This window comes from Carcharodon carcharias, chromosome 19 (genome assembly GCF_017639515.1).
Source record: "Carcharodon carcharias isolate sCarCar2 chromosome 19, sCarCar2.pri, whole genome shotgun sequence".
NCBI lineage: Eukaryota > Metazoa > Chordata > Chondrichthyes > Lamniformes > Lamnidae > Carcharodon > Carcharodon carcharias.
The window spans coordinates 40,676,923-40,697,861 of NC_054485.1; the positions used below are offsets into that span (position 1 = coordinate 40,676,923).

The 20,939-nt window shown below is 42.1% G+C and overlaps 1 protein-coding gene across 1 annotated transcript in view; it reads right to left on the minus strand.

Annotated features, from left to right (window-relative positions):
• Positions 1-20,939, minus strand: part of csmd2 (CUB and Sushi multiple domains 2) — a 736,338-nt gene that overhangs the window by 95,677 nt on the left and 619,722 nt on the right. Inside the window, exon 51 of the mRNA XM_041212915.1 lies at positions 14,503-14,676. Coding sequence (XP_041068849.1) covers positions 14,503-14,676 — 174 coding nt within the window. The remainder of the gene's footprint in view (positions 1-14,502; positions 14,677-20,939) is intronic.

Consider the following 20,939-nt stretch of genomic DNA (forward strand, 5'->3'; position numbering starts at 1 on the left):
CAAATATAGAATTAAAACGTTCATGTTTAATTATGTTTTATTATTTTTATATAATACAAATCAGAGCTGCTTTAAGGTATTCATTTTGCTCAATTGCTCAATTGGGATAGTGCTGTCAGGCTTTATCCATTGCCGGAGTAACTTAGAGAAGAGCTGTCACTTACAAATAGCTGTTCTATCCATCAATTACAAAAAATCTTTGGATGTAATGTGACCCTAGCCTGTAATGTGTGGTCACACAAATGACAACATCTTATTATTCAGAACAGAAGCAGCTTTAAGCTGATTTCAGTGAGCTGCATTCCACAGAGTGCTGGCATGGGACAAGATTAGAACACTCTGACCTCTTGCACATCCCCGATTTTAATCACCATTCGTGGGTCTGCCTTCAGCTGCTCAGGCCCTGAGTGCTGGAATTCCAGCCCTAAACTTCTCAGCCTCTCTCCCTAATTCTCCTTCTTTAAGATGCTCCTGAAAAACCTACCTCCTTGACTAAGCTTTTGGTCATCTGCCCTAATATCTCTTTATGTGGCCTGTGTCAAATTTTGTTTGAAAACACTCCGGTGAGGCCCCTTGGGCTGTTTTATTATATTACAGACACTATATAAAGTTGTACTTTGGGAGGTGTCATCAGTCACCCGGTTGACTTTCTTCCTTCAGGTTAGAGCATAGCTGACAAAGTAATAGCTATGGAAAGTTGCATAAAGACAAATGTAGGGTCTAGAAAGTGGGGCAGACATGTGGTACAAAAGGCATAGAAAAGGCAACAGTGGGTAAAACTTTTAGCTCGGTGGGCGGGCGTGTGACCGACCCCACTGAGCGTAAAATGACATGCGATGACATTGGGTGTGCGTCCTGACCTTACGGTTGGCGGGCAGGCGAAAAGGTTGGAAACCTCATCTACGGGCGGGATGAGGTTTCCAGAAGCAAATAGAAATTTTAAAAAATTCATTTTTCATTAATAACATGTCCCTGCTCATGTGGCCGAGTCATACGAGGGGACATGTTTCATTCCATTTCTATTTATTTTTCTCATATGTCTTCATCTCCCTGAGGCAGCTCTGTGCCTCAGGGAGGTTATGTAGCGCGCACTCACACGCATGTGAGAAGTTTGCGCTCGTCCCCCTCGCTTTCTCACATTTCACGCTGAGTGGGCCTCAATTGGCCCGCCAGCGTGAAATCACCTTCCTCCCCCGCCCCCACCGAGCTCACGGGCCAAGGACAATTCTGCCCTTGTACAAATTATGCATTATAAAGTATGTATAAATATTATGTTTGTGTTCTTACAAAAAAATTAATTTAGTACAATGGCTTTGGGCAATTTTAAAACAAATGTGCAAAGGTTATTTGAGTTTCCCTTATTAGTTGTTACATTGCTAGCTATTTCTGGATTGCTTATTATTAGCTATTTCCTCAGTACTTCTTTAATAGCACATTTCCATTTCTTCTCAGCAGTTGTTCACTGCTCACCAAAAGTTTGCTGAGGCTAGGTTGATTAAAATATTTTAAAACTGAGGCTAGTAGAATTTTGTTAGGTAAGGATATTAAGGGTTATTGAATCAAGGCAGGTAAATTAAGTTAGGAAATGGATCTAATTGAATGGTGGAACAGGCTGGAGGGGCTGAATGGCCAACACCTATTGCTATGTCCAACACAATGGGCAGAATTTTCTGCCTGCCGGGCAAGCAGGCCCGACCCGATCTCCGGCGGGCGGCGAGCCAATCCCCGCCAGAGAAGCGGGCCACTGCCATTTTACATGGGCGGGCACATCTACCTGAGGCTAAGTGCAGCCTCAAGGAAATCGTTTACACTTTTAAAAATATGAAAAAAGAAAAAAAAATTCCCTAACTTGTCCCCTTCAGGTGACATGAGACATGAGATGGGACATGTTCATAATTTACACAATAAGTTTATTAAACTTTTTAAAACCCTACATGAAACCTCATCCTGCCAGTGGATGAGGTTTCATGTTTTTTCTATTGCCCGTCGGGGCTCCTGGCCTGTCCACCAACCTGAAGTTTGGACGGGCAGGTCCTTTAATTGTATAATTGATCCTGTCAATGGCCTAAATTGGCCATTGACAAGTCAGCGGGCCCACAGCTGATTTTGCTGCGCCCCCGCCTTCCTGGAAATTTAAATGGACCGGGATAACATCGGGGGTCCTGCCCGACGCCATCCTGCATCATTTTACGTGTCGGCGAGTGGGCCCCGCCTCCTGCTTGCCGATGGCAAAATTCTGCCCAATATTTTGAAACTTGTCACTCTTATTACCATAACATTTAAGCCAACCCATTGCAGGCCTGGCATATATTTTTGGATTTGTGACAAGGTGGCATTTTCAAGTCTTAGAGATATAATAGAATTGAGGAATTCTGGAATATGTAGGTGGTAAATTTGGCACTATTCAGGCTGCTGGAAGAAGATAGTTTAGGGAGGAACATCTAACAGAATAACAGAGATAGAAGCGCAGGGAAATGGGACTCTTCAAGTTCCTACCACACCCTCTCAACCATGTTCCCATGGATTAGTTTTCTTCCATAATCTATCCACAGCCCCTTTTGCATTCTCCAGTATACCTTACACTACTTTCCAAATTGTCAGTAAGCTCCCAACTTGTACTTTTAAGCATAAATATTCTAAATCTTATAATTAAAGGATAGAAAATCACAGGCTATGGGCATGCAATTTCCTAATATGCACTTTCAGTATGTGCCAGGTTCACAGAAGCAGAAGGTTTAATGTACTATTAGTGCTTGCTGACTCACAGTATTTATTAAATGGACCTTCCACAAAAAATTCCTTCACAAAACACTGAAGAATTCATTGTTTATGCAGTTTCCCAGGTTTTTTTTGGCAACAATGACAGTTAGAAAAGAAAAGTAAAGACATGGTGCTATTGAATATGTACTGCCTTTTGCAGATGTTGATTTTCAATATCAGAAAAGCACAATTTTCAATACATTCACATAAATTCATCATTTGCCAAAAGCAAACATTTTGAAAGCACAATCTGTAGTTTTTCAAGGTATTTTGAAAAACCAAAGGATGTCTTAAATCTCCACAAGATTCAGCCTTCTACTCTTACATGCCTGTTGACAAACAAATTGTCTACAGAGAAATGCTACAAACTGCAGATAGTCAGAATGCTCTGGCTGGCATGAGGTAACAAATATCTAGTTGAAGCCTTGGTGTTCAGAAGATGCTGAGGCCTTGAAGCAAAAATGCCATTCATGATACGAAACGACAATCCAAAGCATACTTTCAGACCTATGGCTGTGCCAAGCAAAACACCTCTGCTCCAAAGGGGTACCTTTGCCCCAACAGCTCACAGTACAGAGTCAGTCTGTTAACTGCAGCTCTTTCTTTAATCTGGAGCCTATTTCTTTGCTCCCTTCTTTTAACTTACTTAACAGCGCCTATTCTCATTCCCGTGTCTGTGACACTTCTTGGCTAGCAGCCTGCCTCAAACTGACTCCATGAGAAGAGTTGTTCACTGACTCTTGAATGAATTTGGGCAACCTATGCTCCCAGAGGGTTCCACCCTTCTAAGTGGACAGGAACCACTGTAACAGCATTGGAACATACCGTACCTTAAAAGTTACAATGTCTATAGACTGTGAATTTAACATAGCACACACAGACAGAATGAATTGAATGCATTACAAATGAAAATCTGTTTTATTTAAAACCTTAATTTATGCATTAGAAATTTCAATTACTGAGAGGAAAAAAATGGCAGATGATTTTTTTTTTAGAGGGCATTTTTAATGATTTGTTGGCGAAAGGTAATCCAGAATCGCATAGTGATGTGACAGCCCAGTACCATTATTTGTTTTTCATTCATGAGGTGTGGCCATCGCTGGATGTGCCAGCATTTATTGCCCATTCCTAATTGTGCTTGGGAAGGTGATGGTGAGCTGCCTTATTGAACCGCTGCAGTCTCTGTGGTGTAGGTACACCCACAGTGTTGTTAGGGAGGAAGTTCCAGGATTTTGACACAGCAATAGTGAAGGAACAGTGATATATTTCCAAGTCAGGATGGTGAGTGGCTTGGAAGGGAACTTCCAGGTGGTGGTGTTCCCAAGTGTCTGCTGCCATTGTCCTTCCAGATGGTAGTGGTTGTGGTTTGGAAGGTGCTGTTTAAGGAGCCCTGGTGAGTTCCTGCAGTGCACCTTGTTGATGGTACACACTGCTGCCACTGTGCATCGGTGGTGGAGGCAATGAATGTTTGTGGATGTGGTGCCAATCAAGCAGGCTGCTTGGTCCTGGATGGTATCAAGCTTCTTGAGAGTTGTTGGAGCTGCACTCACCCAGGCAAGTGGAAGGTATTATATTATACTCTTGATTTGTGCCTTGGGGAGTCAGGAGGTAAGTTACTCGCTACAGGGTTCTGAGTCTCTGGCCTGCTCTTGTAGCAACAGCATTTATATGGCTGGTCCATTTCACTTTCTGGTCAATGGTAACCCTGGGATGTTGATGAATGGGGGATTCAGCAATGCTAATGCCATTGAATATCAAGAGGCGATGGTTAGATTCTCTTGTTGGAGATGATCGTTGCCTGGCACTTGTGTGGCATGAATGTTACCTACCACTTGTCAGCCCAAGCCTAAATAATGTTCAGGTCTTGCTGCATTTGGACATGGACAGCTTCAGTATCTGAGGGTTTGCAAATGGTGCTGAACATTGTGCAATCATCAGTGAACATCCTCACTTCTGACCTTATGATGGAAGGAAGGTCACTGATGAAGCTGCTGAAGATGATTGAGCCGACAACCACAATCATCTTCCTTTGTACTAGGTATGACTTCAACCAGTGGAGAGTTTTTCTGCCTGATTCCCATTGACTCCAGTTTTGCTAGGGGTTGTTGATACCACATTTGGCGCGTCCGCTGGCTGGAGAGCAGTCACAACATTGCGATTCCCATTCTGTTCCCCCGATCCGATTTACAGCCAATCCAGTCAACTTTGGGACCTTCGTCGTGTTCAGGGTGATAGCCCTCCTTCAATAGCTGCCAGTTGATCAGAGGCTGGCATCTTTCCAGTCCTGGCAGTGCTGACCACTGCAGGAGGCCCAGGTTGCAGGATTATTGCTGGAGTCTGGAGTGAAGGTAGGTGAGGTGGATTACTGGGATCGGGGAGGCCCTGGCGAGGGAGAGGGAAGGGGGTTAGTTTTAAGGGAAGGCGGAAGTCTTTAACTGCAGGAAGCCCATGCTTCTGGCAGGTCTCCACAGTGGGCATGGGCTGCAGGTGGCGGGTTGCCCGCAGGATGTGGGTGAATTTCAGCAGCATTGGGATTACATCCTTGTAAGTGGCCTTTCAATTGCCACTTAAGGGCCTCAATTGTCTTCCAGGTGGGAAGGCCATCCTCGAGCCTTCCCGCCCCAGGTCTAATTGGGGAGGGTCTCCACTCCGCAACTTCCTGCCTGATAACACGGCGCCGCTCCCCACCACACCCCCCCCACCGACCCCCCACCTACACACTGCCTCCCAGCCCACCCTCTGGTTTAGTGTGTACCCACCATGTAAAGGCAGCAATTTACAACATTCAATGCATTTTGATAGTGACACAGGCGGTGAAATTCCATTTTTGCAAAGCAAATGGCAGAGCAGCACATCTTGGAGAGCAACTTATGGACATCTAAGTTTAGCAAAACATCTGCCCTTCTCCTGAATTTGCTGTGGCACTTGTGCATAAGTAACAGTGCACACCATTACCCTCACTGTTATTTGGACAGGAAATTATTGCCCATTATATTGTTATTCCAGTGATCTCTTTCTTTCTGTTACCCCTTCCCCTTATTTTAACTTTCCAAATATTCCACAAGTTTTATTCAAATAATACATTTTTAATAGTTATGCTGATCTAAGGTGAGTTGCTAAGTATATCATTATTATTATTATAGCCATGATGGTTAAAGTACAGACTAATTATTATTATATTTATCAATGAGATTTGCTACAAGATAATAAGATTCATAACGGGTTATAATCACAGTAGATTACCTGAGAATTTACTAATGCAGCATTCATCTTCATGCAAACAAAAATAACTGATTCACTTATGTCCCCTTGCAAGTTGCTATGGAAACATTGAAACAGCAGTAGTCCACCTGGGCTCATTTAGCCTGCTCTACCATTTTGTTAGCTAGGGAAGCACTGAGCCAAACTTTACTATGAGCAGTGAATGAACAGCACCTACTGTTCATTAGGCTCATTCCTGCCCATTAACTTTCCATGAGCTTTTGCACCAAAAGTTGTTGTAGGTTAGAGAGCCATGTTGCACAACACCCTCTACAGGATATTTGGGAACTGTAGGAACAGAACAAGCAATGGTGTGTCTCCTTAATCAATCAGATTGAAGAATTATTGATAAGCAACATGGTCAGAAGCGAGGGGTGTATGTTAGAATAGTGATTTCAATGTAAAAACAGGTACAGAAAGTTAAATAAAGAGGACAGAAAGACTGGATCGAAAGAAAGAAGAAACAGAAAGAAAAAGTATTTTTTTCTTGAAACCTTCAACAACAACCAAAAGCTGAAGGAATGAAATTCCACACTTAAAGTAATTTTTCAATGCCAGAGCGGTTGTTTGGTGTTAAGACTCATCACACAGTTTAAATGGGTACTTGGACTGAAAAGGATAAGCCCTAACTTTCTGTGGTGAGTTTAGTCCAGCATGCCAATACAGGAACTGCACACCATTCAACTATTCAAATGGTGAGTCAGACCCCAAGGTCCTACTTTCACAAAGCGAATGGTAGAAAAGTGCATTGTGGAACTTCTGGATTTTAGCATTAAACTGCCCTTGCCTAAAGTTGTGCAAAAATAATGGTGAGCACCATTCTGATTCACGGGGGAGAATTCTCTCCCCTTCCTGGGGGCTGGGGGTTTGGGCGGGAGTGGGCATGCAGCCGATTGCCGCCAGTGATCAACTGGGCGCCAACTAAGGCCCACCCAGCATGATGCGCACCCAGAAGCGCTGAGCGCTCCCTGTGCGGGCTGGGGGAGTAGGCCGAGTCGGGGCCTGCGCTCTTTCACACATGCGCGCGAAAAGAGTGCAAAAATCTCCCTGAGGCACAGAGCTGCCTCAGGAAGATTAGTTTGATTTTTAAAAATTTTAATAAAACATTTTTTTAAGACACGTCCCCACATGTGACAGTGTCACATGAGCTGGGACATGTCAATGAATTTTAATTAAAAAAATTATTTAATTTATAAACCTTTCATGAAACCTCATCCCACCCTTAAGGTTGAGCAGGCAGCTCAGTTAATTATCTTAATTGGAATTTAAATGGCCTTAATAGGCTTGTGACAGGTCAGCAGGCGTGCAGCCAACTTTGCTGCATGCCCACCGGACTGAGGGTCTGAATGACGCGCGGTGACATTGAGACGTACGCCCGACATCCACGCGTGTCGTGGGCCCCGCTCGCCAAACAGAAGATTCTGGCCAAAAACAAAAATACCTGGAAAAACTCAGCAGGTCTGGCAGCATCTGCAGAGAGGAGCACAGTTAACGTTCCGAGTCCAAATGACCCTACAACAGAACTAAGTAAAAATAGAAGAGAGATGAAATATAAGCTGGTTTAAGGGGGGGTGGGACAAGTAGAGCTGGATAGTGGGCCAGTGATAGGTGGAGATAACCAAAAAATGTCAAAGGCAAAAGGACAAAGAGGTGTTGAAGGTGGTGATATTATCTAAAGGAATGTGCTAAATAAGGGTAGAAAGCAGGACAAGCAAGGTACAGATAGCCCTAGTGGGGGCGGGGTGGGGTGAAGGAATCAAAAAAGGCTAAAGGGTAGAGATAAAACAATGGATGGAAATACATTTAAAAATAATAGAAATAGGTGGGAAAAGAAAAATCTATATAAATTATTGGAAAAAAGGTGGGGGGTTGTAGGAAAGGGGTGGGGATGGAGGGGAGAGTTCATGATCTAAAATTGCTGAACTCAATATTCAGTCCGGAAGGCTGTAAAGTGCCTAGTCGGAAGATGAGGTGCTGTTCTTCCAGTTTGCGTTGAGCTTCACTGGAACAATGCAACAAGCAAAGGATGGACATGTGGGCATGAGAGCAGGGTGGAGTGTTGAAATGGCAAGTGACAGGGAGGTCTGGGTAATGCTTGCGGACAGCCTGAAGGTGTTCTGCAAAGCAGTCACCCAGTCTGCGTTTGGTCTCGCCAATGTAGAGGAAACCACATTGGGAGCAACGAATGCAGTAGACTAAATTGAGGGAAATGCAAGTGAAATGCTGCTTCACTTGAAAGGAGTGTTTGGGCCCTTGGACGGTGAGAAGAGGGGAAAGTAAAGGGGCAGGTGTCGCACCTTCTGCAGTTGCATGGGAAGGTGCCGTGGAAGGGGGTTGAGGTGTAGGGGGTGATGGAGGAGTGGACCAGAGTGTTCCGGAGAGAACGATCCCTGCAGAATGCTGCCAGGGCCGGTGAAGGGAAGATGTGTGGGTGTTGGCATCATGCTGGAGATGGCAGAAATGGCGGAGGATGATCCTTTGAATGCGGAGGCTGGTGGGGTGATAAGTGAGGACAAGGGGGACCCTATCATATTTCTGGGAGGGAGAGGAAGGTGTGAGGGCAGATGCGCGGGAGATGGGCTGGACACAGTTGAGGGCCCTGTCAACCATCGTGGGTGGAAAACCTCGCTTAAGGAAGAAGGAAGACATGTCAGAGGAACTGTTTTTGAAAGTGGCATCATCAGAAGAGATGCAACGGAGGCGAAGGAACTGAGAGAATGGGATGGAGTCCTTACAGGAAGCGGGGTGTGAGGAGCTGTAGTCGAGGTAGCTGTGGGAGTCGGTAGGCTTGTAATGGATATTGGTGGACAATCTATCACCAGAAATTGAGACAGAAGGTCAAGGAAGGGAAGGGAAGTGTCAGAGATGGACCATGTGAAAATAACGGAGGGGTGGAAATTGGAAGCAAAATTAATAAGTTTTTCCAGGTCCAGATGAGAGCATGAAGCAGCACCGAAGTAATCATCGATGTACTGGAGAAAGAGTTGTGGGAGGGGGCCGGAATAGGACTGGAACAAGGAATGTTCCACATACCCCATAAAGAGACAGGCATAGCTGGGGCCCATGTGGGTACCCATAGTCACACCTTTTATTTGGAGTAAGTGAGAGGGGTTTAAGGAGAAATTGTTCAGTGTGAGAACAAGTTCAGCCAGACGGAGGAGAGTAGTGGTGGATGGGGATTGTTCGGGCCTCTGTTCAAGGAAGAAGCGAAGAGCCATCAGATCATCCCGGAAGATTCTGGCCACTAACTGTTCAAATCCAGTTCCCTATTTTTTCTCCAGATCCCAATTACTCTGACTTCCCAAGTATCTTCTGATAAACGTATCCTACATTATGACAACTCTATATGTTCAAATATTGTTAACGAGTTTAGTTCAAATTCTAAGATTTTCTCATGGTTCTGGATTTCCATACAAACAGCAAAAGAAATATCCTATAGACTTGGCAAATCCCTAGTCAATGATACCTCAAGCTGTCCTGCACAGGACACTTTATCTACATGGAAGTAGGTGGCTGTCATACCACTGATGAGGAAATTGTAAAACTTACAATGACAAATGCTGTAAGTTATTACAAGACTCTTGTGTACTCGGCTAATCTGCCTCGAGGAAGCAGAATCAAAATAGCACCATGATGACAAGCTTGTCAATGGAAGATTGAAACTGTGTCGATCCGTCTTTGCAAACCTATTTGCCCAATACCTAAGCCAGGCAGGGTCTGAGGCACATAACGGTGCTATTGATAACTGACAGCAGTCATGAATCCTTAACCTGTAGATCTGCCATTAATAGCAGTAATTCTTACTTATCGACTCCAGGTAAGCCTGAAAAGCCTAGTGCCGTCTGAATAAGCAGCAGCAAATTTTCCAGTGTTTATGCTGGTAGTTTGAGAAGTTTTGGGGGCTAAATTTCAGCAAAAATTCTGCAGAAACTTGAAAGTTCTTAAATCTCAGCTGTTGCCAAATTGTTCTTATACTTAATTCCATTGAGTTTAAGAACGAGTGTATTCCTGCAGGGAGAGATGTTTAATCTGCATTATTCATAAAGAAGCCCTACCTATTCAGATTTCTCAGTATCTTTGCTCAGAGACTCCTAAGCATGGTGGAGGCTGTCTGTGCGCGTCAGGTGCTAAACTGACTGAAAAAAACATTCTTTCCATTTGCGCTTCCTTCGGTTACAATTTGTAATCTATTCATTTTGATTTGAGAAGTCCTGCACTGCCAATGTGCAGATGCCCATCGCAGGGCAAGGAGAAATGGAAAACAGGCAGATAAAGAAATTCTCAAAGCAAAGCAAAACAAAACACACCGAATTTTCGCGATGAATCTGTTGAGAAATTGCAACATGGAAATGTTATACAACAAAGAAAGGCTCAGGCCTCTGGGAGGAAAAGTAAATAAAATCCGAATATTGTGGGTAACTTTTTAAATTATTGAGCAATCTGTTCTTCTATTAGCGGTTTTGCTTCAGATCTTGCTTTAATTTAAAATCAGATGTGGATTAATTCTGTTTTTGATTAGCAAATGCGCATAAAAAAATGAGTATGCATAACATGCTTGCATTTATTTCTCCACTCATAATTATTCTAAACTACTCTGCAGAGAATACAATCACAACAAATAAAAACATGAATTTTCCATGAGGCCTGATCACAGAACCATTATGATTTAACATCCTGATTTTGTTCAGTAAATATTCCATAAGGAACAAGCAAGGGAGCATACTTTGTTCAAGTTACTTTACACACCAGGGCTAGGACTTTACGGCCCTGCCATGCCATGTCTCCCCCCGCTGACGGATGCAGCGAGCCATTTAAATCTCCATTCAGTTCAACAGGACTGTAAAATCCCACCGTCGGGAGGGGCCATAAAATCCTGGCCTAAGCATGATCCTTTATCCACAGATGGCTATTGCATTTGAAACAATGGTTGGTGTAGTGGGTTAAGAATTCTGTCCTTTTCCCTTTGAAATGTTGGTCCAAATCTAGCCAAGTCTCCTCTCTGTGCTGGCTGCGAGGATCCCACCTTAGGTTCGCTGAGTTTCAAATGTGTCCGAAATGTGCAATGCAGTCCAAAATACTAGCCATGATTTCTCATTCAATGGCAGCTGCACGCAGAGACAGCACAACAATTCCCCATGAGAAACCAAGAAAGCCATTTCTGTTTCTGATCTTGGGGTTAAATCAGAAAGTTCATGTAAAATAAGGAGAAATTTAAGAATTCAATGTCTGCGAATGTTCGACTCAGATTGAGTACAAAAGGTTGTCCATTTTATATGTTACTAATCCTCCTGTTAATACGCAGGCAAAATAAATTCCATTCACAATTATCTATTATTTCAGTAATAGAGTTCATATATAAATAAGTGTTAGCTTAAAACAGGATTAAGGACAGATCTAGAAAATGTACAGTACACATAAATTATGTCAGTGCTTTTGTTAATGGGAAGAGTTGTTTGAAGGAAACATTTAGTCAAGTACAGATTTATTCCCTGTACATTTGTTTAATGATGTTTGTGTAAAGCAGCTGGACAGCATAATTGATGATATTGCTAGTATAATCTTGAATACTGGGGCACCGAGAGAAAAATATGTACTTCTATAGCACCTTTCGTGATCTCAGAGTGTCCCAAAAAAGTTTACAACCAATGGGATACTTTAGAAGTATAGTTCATGTTGTAACATAGGAAACACACACAGCAAGGTCCCACAAACTGCAACGTGATAATATCCAGTTAATTTGTTTAGGTATTGTTTTAATTGGCAGACTTTGACTAGTAGCAATAGTCTGCTAATTAAAAATATAAAATAAGTTTAAAAAGTTACTATTTTTAACTGGGTAGCAGGTGCACCAGAAAGTACCAGACTGTTGGCTTCCCATCTACAGCCTGACTCCCATTTAATATGGAAGCAGTAGTACAGATGTGATAAATTTGGCATTGCCGAATCAATTCAGTTGGACTGGGTCAACCACAATAAAATTTTCCTTGGGGAAGGGAAGTTGTAAACAACAAAGGTGTTGAATGTCAGTTGTGCAGAAAAGTACATAATCCATCTTTTTGCACCCAATGTCCAAGTCAAGCACTCAGAGGTTGGGTTCAATACTGATGAAATCCAAATCTCAACTCCTTTGACATCTCCCTCAAAAGAATATTTAAACCTCAACCTGAGTCAAGATCCCTCAGCAGTCGGATGTCACATCCATTTAACAAATTAGCCAGTCCCGTGGCTATTGGTGAAAGATAAGGTGAGCTTTATGTGGTCACTTTGAGGCAATAGAGGAAAGAGCTTATGATCTAATCAGTTTGAGCTGTAGTTTTAAACCCAGAATCTTCAGAGTAAAATGATTCTCAGCGATTTTCTGTCAAGAATCTTCAGATGCATTTCATCCAATCCCTGAGATTTATTCACAATGGCCCACAGTTTGGGATCAGTGGCAAAGCAAGGGCACTTGCCACTGGCCTCTTTTCAGTAAGTCTCGCAGAAAGATCCAATGATCTCTCTGGTGAGAATTTCCCCTCTATCATCATGCAGTGATACTGCAACCAATTGCAATGTGGAGCATGAGTGAGGTCACTGAGCTGGTCAAGCAATCAATCACATTAATGGATCTTCATGGCCACCCAACAAGGAAATAAAATCACATTTAAAAATGTTTTACATGAAGCAAATTAAAGACTGGGACATACACATGGGTGAAGGTAGGAGCTAAAATATTCTGAAAAATCTATCAATAAATCATTTCATAGCACTTCACGAATGTAAATTTGTTTTTTTGTTCATCAAATTTTATTAATCACATCACTGTCAAATCCCAGTTACGCCTAATTGAATTCAGTGTAACTTTAGCCGCAATGTGGGGGTCGAAAAGTTGCAATTTTCACTGGTTTCAATTATTTCTGGCTCTGGGGGATGTGGGGGGAGCTGGTGAGGATGGTGGGCCACAGCACAGCCCATGTTAGAGCACCGAATGACTGAGCACAACTTCAGGATTTTACAATACACTAAAATACACAAGGGCTACATCCTAAAGATGTGGTCACTTTCAGAGAGATAATGATGACTATCATCAACAGTTCACTGTTATCCAGATTTTGTCCAGGTCTTGTTGCATTTGGACATGGACTGCTTCAGCATCTGAGGGGTTGTGAATGGTGCTGAATATTGTGTGATCATCAATGAACATCCCTACTTCTGACCTTATGATGGAAGGGAGGTCATTGATGAAGCTGCTAAAGATGATTGGGCCAACAAGTGCAACCATCTTCCATTGTGCTAGTATAACTCCAACCAGTGAAGACTTTTTCTGCCTGATTCCTACTGAGTCCAGTTTTGCTAGGGCTTCTTGACATGTACAAATGCTGCCTTGATGGAATTGCTAATAGATGTCACCTAGTGGCATAACAGCCAATAGTCACAGATAAATGTAACAGGGATTGTTATCCATACCCCCATGCCCCAGCAAAATCTGGGCTCTTATGTTTGCATAATTATTCAATAACCATGATGGCAATGTGAATAGAACAGCTTAACTCTGCAATGTCATCTGGTTCCCTTTCTAATCAACTACCTCCTTGGCAAAAAACATTTATTTTAGAAATTTTTCATTCTCTGTTATATCAATATGTGGCCTCACCCAATCCCACTTCCAGTAGAACCACTCCATCTCTTGTTTTACTTTTTTCTCTTACTATAACTGAAAAACTTATTATCCTTCACTTCTCTTGCCATATTAAATACAACATTTTTCTTTTGTCATTTTAATGCCCTTTTTACACTCCAGGCATCAGCTAGATAACTAGAAATGAAGCACATTATATGAGTACAGCATAGCCTTGATACATAATTCTAGAAGACAGACCTTCCATACATCAGGTTTTATCTCAGGGATTCTTAATGCAAATCATTAATCATTTCTTCATGGTCTGCTTCAGTTTATATTTGGAGATATTTTTCTCTTCTTCTTGCCCTTACCCATTGCATGGTTGTTCAAAACTCAAGCAGATCATATTAGAACTTTTTATATTGTATCATATCAGACCTTCCCTGTCTGTGACCTGCTCCAGCCCTACAATCCTTCACAACCCCTGTGCTCCTCCAATTCTGGCCTCTAGCACATCCCCAATTTCCTTCATTGCTCCTTTGGCTTCAGTTGCCTAGGCTCTGGGCTCCAGAATTCCCTCCCTAAACCATTCCAACTTTAAGTCACCCTCTAAAACATATCTCTTTGATGAAGTTTTGTTCACCTGTTTAATCTCACTTTACGTAGTTCGGTGTCAAATTTTATCTGATAACACTCCTGTGAAGTGCAATGGGATGATTTACTAGTTAAAAATGCTATATAAATGCATTAATGGTTGTCTTAATGGCAAAGAGATTTAATATATCTCTCTGTCCATATATCATTAAGGACATCCAAGCTAAGACTACAACTGCTTAATCTGGTAGCTTCAGAACCCTGTGTGATGTTGTGAGAATGTTTACCTGAGCAATGTGGTAATGATCCACTCCAATGTCCGTCCAGCTGGCAGATACGAGTGGCATTTCCAATCAGGCGATGATTTCTGTCACAATGGTACCGGACTGTGGAACCTACTGTAATCTGGTCACCATGCAATTCCGCATCAGGTGGAATGCTAGGATGACCACAGGTCACCACTAGGAGACAAAGAAAGGAGACAGAAAATAAATGCTTTATTTGAAATGCATATTTGAATAAATCATTAAATATGACATTACTTAGGTTATCTGTAACACATAATTTAGAGCATGGTATGTATATGAGAATGCATAAGACGGAGTATGTTATAATGTAAATGCACCCAATAGATTAAAGTGTAGCTCCAATATTCGAAAACTTAGTAAGCTATTAGTAATTACAAGCTGCTTAAATGAACTGCTATATTGGAATAAATGACTGAGGGCAATTTACAACTTGCATCTGAACATCTAAAAAGAGCAGATATCCTTTGGGAGAAGGTAGTCTGCTTTGAGAAATGATAGATCATGATTTACAAACACAGTTGGATTCTTTTGTTTAACATCTCAGAGGGTGGGGTGGGGGGGCGGGGGATGGTGGGGGTTGAGGTTCCAAGCTATAATAATCATGTAGGAACTCTGAACGCAGATGTTTTCATGGGTTGAATGGTCCTTAATAAGTTTTTATAACATCTCAAGGTGTACAGATGACTTCATAAACAGAAAGAGAACCTTGAGAAATTGATCATCATTAAGCATCTACTGTCAATTGTTATGCCTTTGAAATAAACTCCAAACTTATACCAATCCTCATAATATATGGAGCTGGAGTTCTTTACAGGTCAGTATTGCTCTTTTTGTTGCATTTATTTTGGCCAAGAGCTGTAGTGGACTAGGTTTGTGTGATGGCCAGGTCTGTGCTATGGACAGAAAATTCCTGAAGCCTAGTTATGGAGTTTACCTCAAAGTTTTGTTCTGCTACAAGATATAATTGCACTGAAAACTGTAAGCTAAACATGCCCTGGACAAAATAAACTACCCCAATGTATGCAATGTAACACTGCATGATGAGTCATCATTTCACATTAGTGGAATACAGAGCTTAGTCCATGTATGTGAGATAATATTCCAGCTGCAAGTTCTCGCAAACAAACCAAAGGGGGCTGAAAAAATACACAGTAGTGTTCCAGTGGCTGTTTCCATGACAATTTGCACCCAATAGCTACTGCTAAGCTTTAGAGACATTTGTACCACAATTGGAACAAGCTCAGCACAGCAAACACAACGTCATAAGGAAGCACCCTTAGGTTGGCTGTCAGTGTCCTGAACCATCTTTTACTTGTCACCATAGCGACCAAGGCATTATTTCATAATACTCCACTCACACCCCACCCACTAAACTGGACAGGATTCAAACTCCATCTAAAAAAGGGTAAGTTTATTTAACATTTTTGATGAAGGAATAGTTACACAGGAAGCTTTGAACATTCATTTTTTAAGAACTCAGGAAAGGGTTTACTTCAGTTGATTTGTGGCTTTTCTTTACTGAATTATATCAGCTCCTTCAGTCACGAAGTGACATTATATTTGACAATTTTGCTCCTAGCAGATCAGTGTAATGTAATGATGTCACCTATGCATTTTCTGATTTGAAAAAATTCCCAGTCACTTTGTCCTCTCACTTTCCTCTATAGATCGGGACTTGCACTATGAGTCATGGTATCATGTATTTCTGACAGTAGTGATCAATGGTTTTACTTCAGGAAAAGGTACATGTCATCAATGTATAAAGTATTGATGATTCTCTGATATTATGAAATAACTTTCATTAGTAATTATAGTTTTGAGAAGCATAGGACTGTAGCTTTAAGAATAATCCTGTGTTGTAAGATCACATGATCTGTATAAACCAATGAGTGAGCAGTGCAGGGGACATACATAGGAGAGTTCTTCTTTAGTTATGGAGTTTGATGCATTTGTGCAGTTGCTGTCTTCTAAATAAAGTTAAATGTTTCTACTAAGAAAAGTTGTCTGAAGATCAACTCTATAACAAACTGGTGACGAAGATAAACCAGATTTGGTGCTGTACCTTGTCCAGCGATTGTGAGTATCTACGTTCATTAAAAATAAAATTAGATATATTCATCAGAAATGCCACAGTTTGGCAGAATTGATCCCTTTGAGCTAGCCACAGACGATTGGCCTCAATATTTGGAATGTCTTGCGTTCTTCTTTCAAGCCAACAAATTCACGGAGGATGAAAAACGGAGAGTGATCCTCCTGGGTATTTGTGTGGGCAAAGCCGACAGTTTAATTCGAGGCTTGATTGCCCCCAGTGCCCCAGAAGATTTTCAGTGAATTTTAAGGAACATTTTCAACCCAAGCCCTCAGTCATAATGCAGAGGTTCAGGTTCAATTCACAGAATCGAGCCCCAGGGGAGACAATTGCTACCTATGTGGCAAAATTAAAACAATTAATGGAATATTGTGATTTTGGTGAAACCCTGAATGATATGCTCAGAGATCGTTTTGTATGTGGCGTGCAGGAAGACACTATTCAGCGAAGATTGCTGGCTGAAGTGAATCTTGATTTTAAGAAAGTGTTAGAAATAGCACTGGCGATGGAAAACTCTGTAAGGGATTCACAAGCAATTCAAGGGGTGCAACATGGCACCGTTCTCCCAGTCGGGTGGGGACAGTCAGCCAAGAGTGGCACGAAAAGCCAGGACTCTGCACTGAAGTGGGAAACAGCCCTCACTAACAAAAAAAAAGAGAGGAAACAGCTTAGCAACTAAATCGAAAAATAACTTTCATCGACGTGGAACAATCAGTCTTCTAGCGATAGGCAATTTAAAAAACAGAATGTTATTTTTGTCACAGAAGTGGACATATAATGAGACAATGCAAAGTGAGGTTTATACAGGCCTCCAAACAACAAACAAAGTCCAATAAGTTTATAGTGTAGAAGAGCCAGAAACAACCATTTCTGACATTTATTCATTATTCAACATGAAAGGTGGAAAGACAGAGCCAATATTTGTTATAGTGCAAGTGAATGGTAAACCATTCCCCTGTAGACATGGATGCTTCTACCACTGTAACAGGAGAACACACTTGCAGATGTTTAAATAAAGGTGATCAGCAATTAACGTTGGAACAAACATCTGCCAATTTGAAGACATACGCAGGTAAAGAAATCCAAGTAAAAGGTATCACCAGAGCAACTGTTCATTACAGACACAAATTGGCAGGGCTACCAGTGATGGTGGTAGAAGGTAAAGAGCCAAGCCTACTAGGGCTTGATTGGCTGAAAGAGATTAAATTAAACTGGTCCAAAATCTTCTAGTTGTGAGCAGATGGACTACCAAAGCTGCTAAAAAAAATGACACAGTGATTTACGTGGACCCAGAAGCAACCCCTTGCTTCTTGAAAACAAGGCCATACGCCCTGAGAGGGAAGGCGGACACAGAGCTGAACCGACAAAAGAGGCTGGGCATCATAAAAGCGGTTCAGTTCTCAAAGTGGGCAGCACCCTTAGTCCCTGTCCTTAGACAAGACCAGACCTTCCAGATCTGTGGGAACTGTAAACCAATGGTCAACACAGCAGCCAAACTGGACAGGTACCCTATTCCGAAGATTGAAGGCCTATATGCCAAACTAGCAGAAGGGACAACATATACAAAGCTTGACATGAGTCACACATATCAGCATCTGAAGCTGGATGTTGCCTCCCATAACCATATATACCTACAAAGGGTTATACCAATGTACATGCCTGCCCTTCAGTGCTTCTAATTTTCAGAGGAGAATGGAGAGCTTGCTACAGGAACTACCTCAGGTTATGGTCTACCCAGACAATGTACAGATAACTGGATTCACAGAAAATGAACACTTGGCTAACCTGGAGGAAGTCCTGAAATGATTTTTAGAAGCAGGAGCACGCATGAAGAAGGAAAAATGCACTTTGCAGGCAAATTAAGTCATTTATTTGGGCCATTGGGTAGATGCTCAAGGCATCTGCTGAAGAGAAGGTTAAAGCAATAAGAGAGGCACCTGCACCCAAAAACACTTCTGAACTTAAATCGTTTTTAGTGATGGTAAATTATCATGGGCGATTTCTACCAAATTTATCCACAGATCTAGCCCCTCTACATTCACTGCTGAGAAAAAACCAGCATTGGTTTTGGAAGGCCCCAAAAAGAAACCTTCATGAAAGTAAAACAGCTCTTACACTCTTCAAATTTGTTAGTGCATTATGACCAGATGAAGGAATTGGTGCCAACCTGCGATGTGTCCCCCTATAGAGTGGGAGTGGTACTATCTCACAAGATGGACGGCAGAACAGAGATGCCGATAGACTTTGTATCCAGGACACTTACCACAGCTGAAAAACGATATTCTCAGATCGAAAAGGAAGGTCTGTCAATTATTTTTGGTGTAAAGAAGTTCCACCAATACCTGCACAGGCGACATTTCACAACAGTATCAGGCCCCAAACCACTTTTGGGTCTGTTTAGCGAGGAAAAGGCTATACCTCCCATAGCTTCTGAAAGAATACAAAGATGGACCTTTATTTTGGCAGCACATGAATATACCTTTTGTACATAGACCAGGGATTCACATAGCAAATGCCGATGCCTTTTGCAAGAGAATGATGAACATGTCCCTATCCCACAGGAGCCTGTATTAGTGATGAATTTTCCAGATTCCTCAGTAGTCTGTGCCAGGCAGCTAAGAAACTGGATGAATCGTGATCCAGTCCTGTGTCAAGGGAGAGACCAAGTGTTACATGGTTGGTCCCAGGAACCAGCCTCTGGTGAATTGAAGCCATTTTTCAACCAAAGACACGAGAATGGCAGCCAAGATGGTATTCTATTATGGGATGCAAGGAAGGCAGCCACTTTGGTAGAGCTACACAGTGCCTATCCAGGGATCTCCCGAATGAAGATGATAGCTTGGAGTTATCTTTGGCGGCTGGGGATGGATGGCGAAATTGAAAAGGTGGTAAAACATTTTGTGCAATGTCAACAGCTGCAAAAGTTGCCATGGCAGCCCCATTACTCCCATGGGAGTGGCTTGGTAGATCCTGGGAGCGATTGCACATTGATTTCCTTGGGACTATGTTTCTACTGATTATGCATGTTCATTCCAAGTGGTTAGACGTTTTTGGGGTAAAGTCACTCACGTCAGGTGCTACGAAAGAAAAACTATGCCAAAGCTTCGCCATCCATGGATTGCCAGAGGTAATCGTCTCAGATAATCGCACTGCATTTATGAGAGGTGAGTTCCAACAATTTATCAGACTCAACAGCATCAACCATGTGAAGAGTGCACCATACCATCTGTCATCAAACAGATCGGCGGAAAGGACGGTACAAACTTTTAAGGCAGAAGTGAAAACAGATGATTAGCTGGAGACCAAACTTGCTCATTTTCTATTTCACTACAGAACAGCCCCCACACTACAACAGGAGCAACACCTTCAGAATTACTGATGAGACGCCACCTTCGGACAAGACTAAGCCTAATACTTCCCAAATTGGCGGGGAAGGTGGAGAAAAGTCAAGTGAACCAAAAGTGACTCATGATTTCCATTGTCATGAGTGACAATTTATTATTGGAGAAGCAGTATATGTAAAGAATTTCAGTGGATGACCAAAGTCGTTACCTGGTAAAGTAAGTTCTGTGACCAAACCATTGTTGTACCACGTGGAAGTGGAGGGCTGGATCACCCATAAGCATGTGGATCATTTAAGAAAAAGAGAGATACCCCAACAAAATGATGTTCCACCTGTTACCATTGCTGAATTAGTGGTTCCTGTTGAAGTTGCTTAACCAAGGACAGACATGCCCAATATTTCTGGAGGAGTGGAAGACACAGAATTACATGTGCCTAATGAGGTACCTGATGTTAATGTGGTTCCAGTGAATGTGTTTCCTGCAAAAGAATCTGAAGTCGTGGAGATGTGACGTTCCATACAGATCAGGAAGCCACCTGAAAGACTGAACTTGTAATTTCAGGACCTGTGTAAACATTGTAATGTCATGAGATAAATACCCTTGTAAATAAAAAATGTACAGAAAAGTTAAAGGGGGAGGAATGTAGTAATTATAGCCTTGAGAAATGTAGGACTGTAGCTTTAAGAATAATCGTGTTTTGTAAGATCACATGATCTGTGTAAACCAATGAGTAACCAGTGCAGGGAACCTCTACAGGGGGGTTCTTCCTCAATTATAGAGTTACTCGCACACATGTAGTTGCTGCTGCTATCTTGTAAATAAAGTTCAATATTTCCACCAAGACAAGTTGCCTGGAAAATCAACTCTATAACACTTTCCGATTTCTGTTAAAAAGAAAGATTATGGAGCGGATTACCTGACCTGACACTGTCCTCACTCACCCCACTCCCAACACACACCCACGCCCAGCTGACAGATGCTCG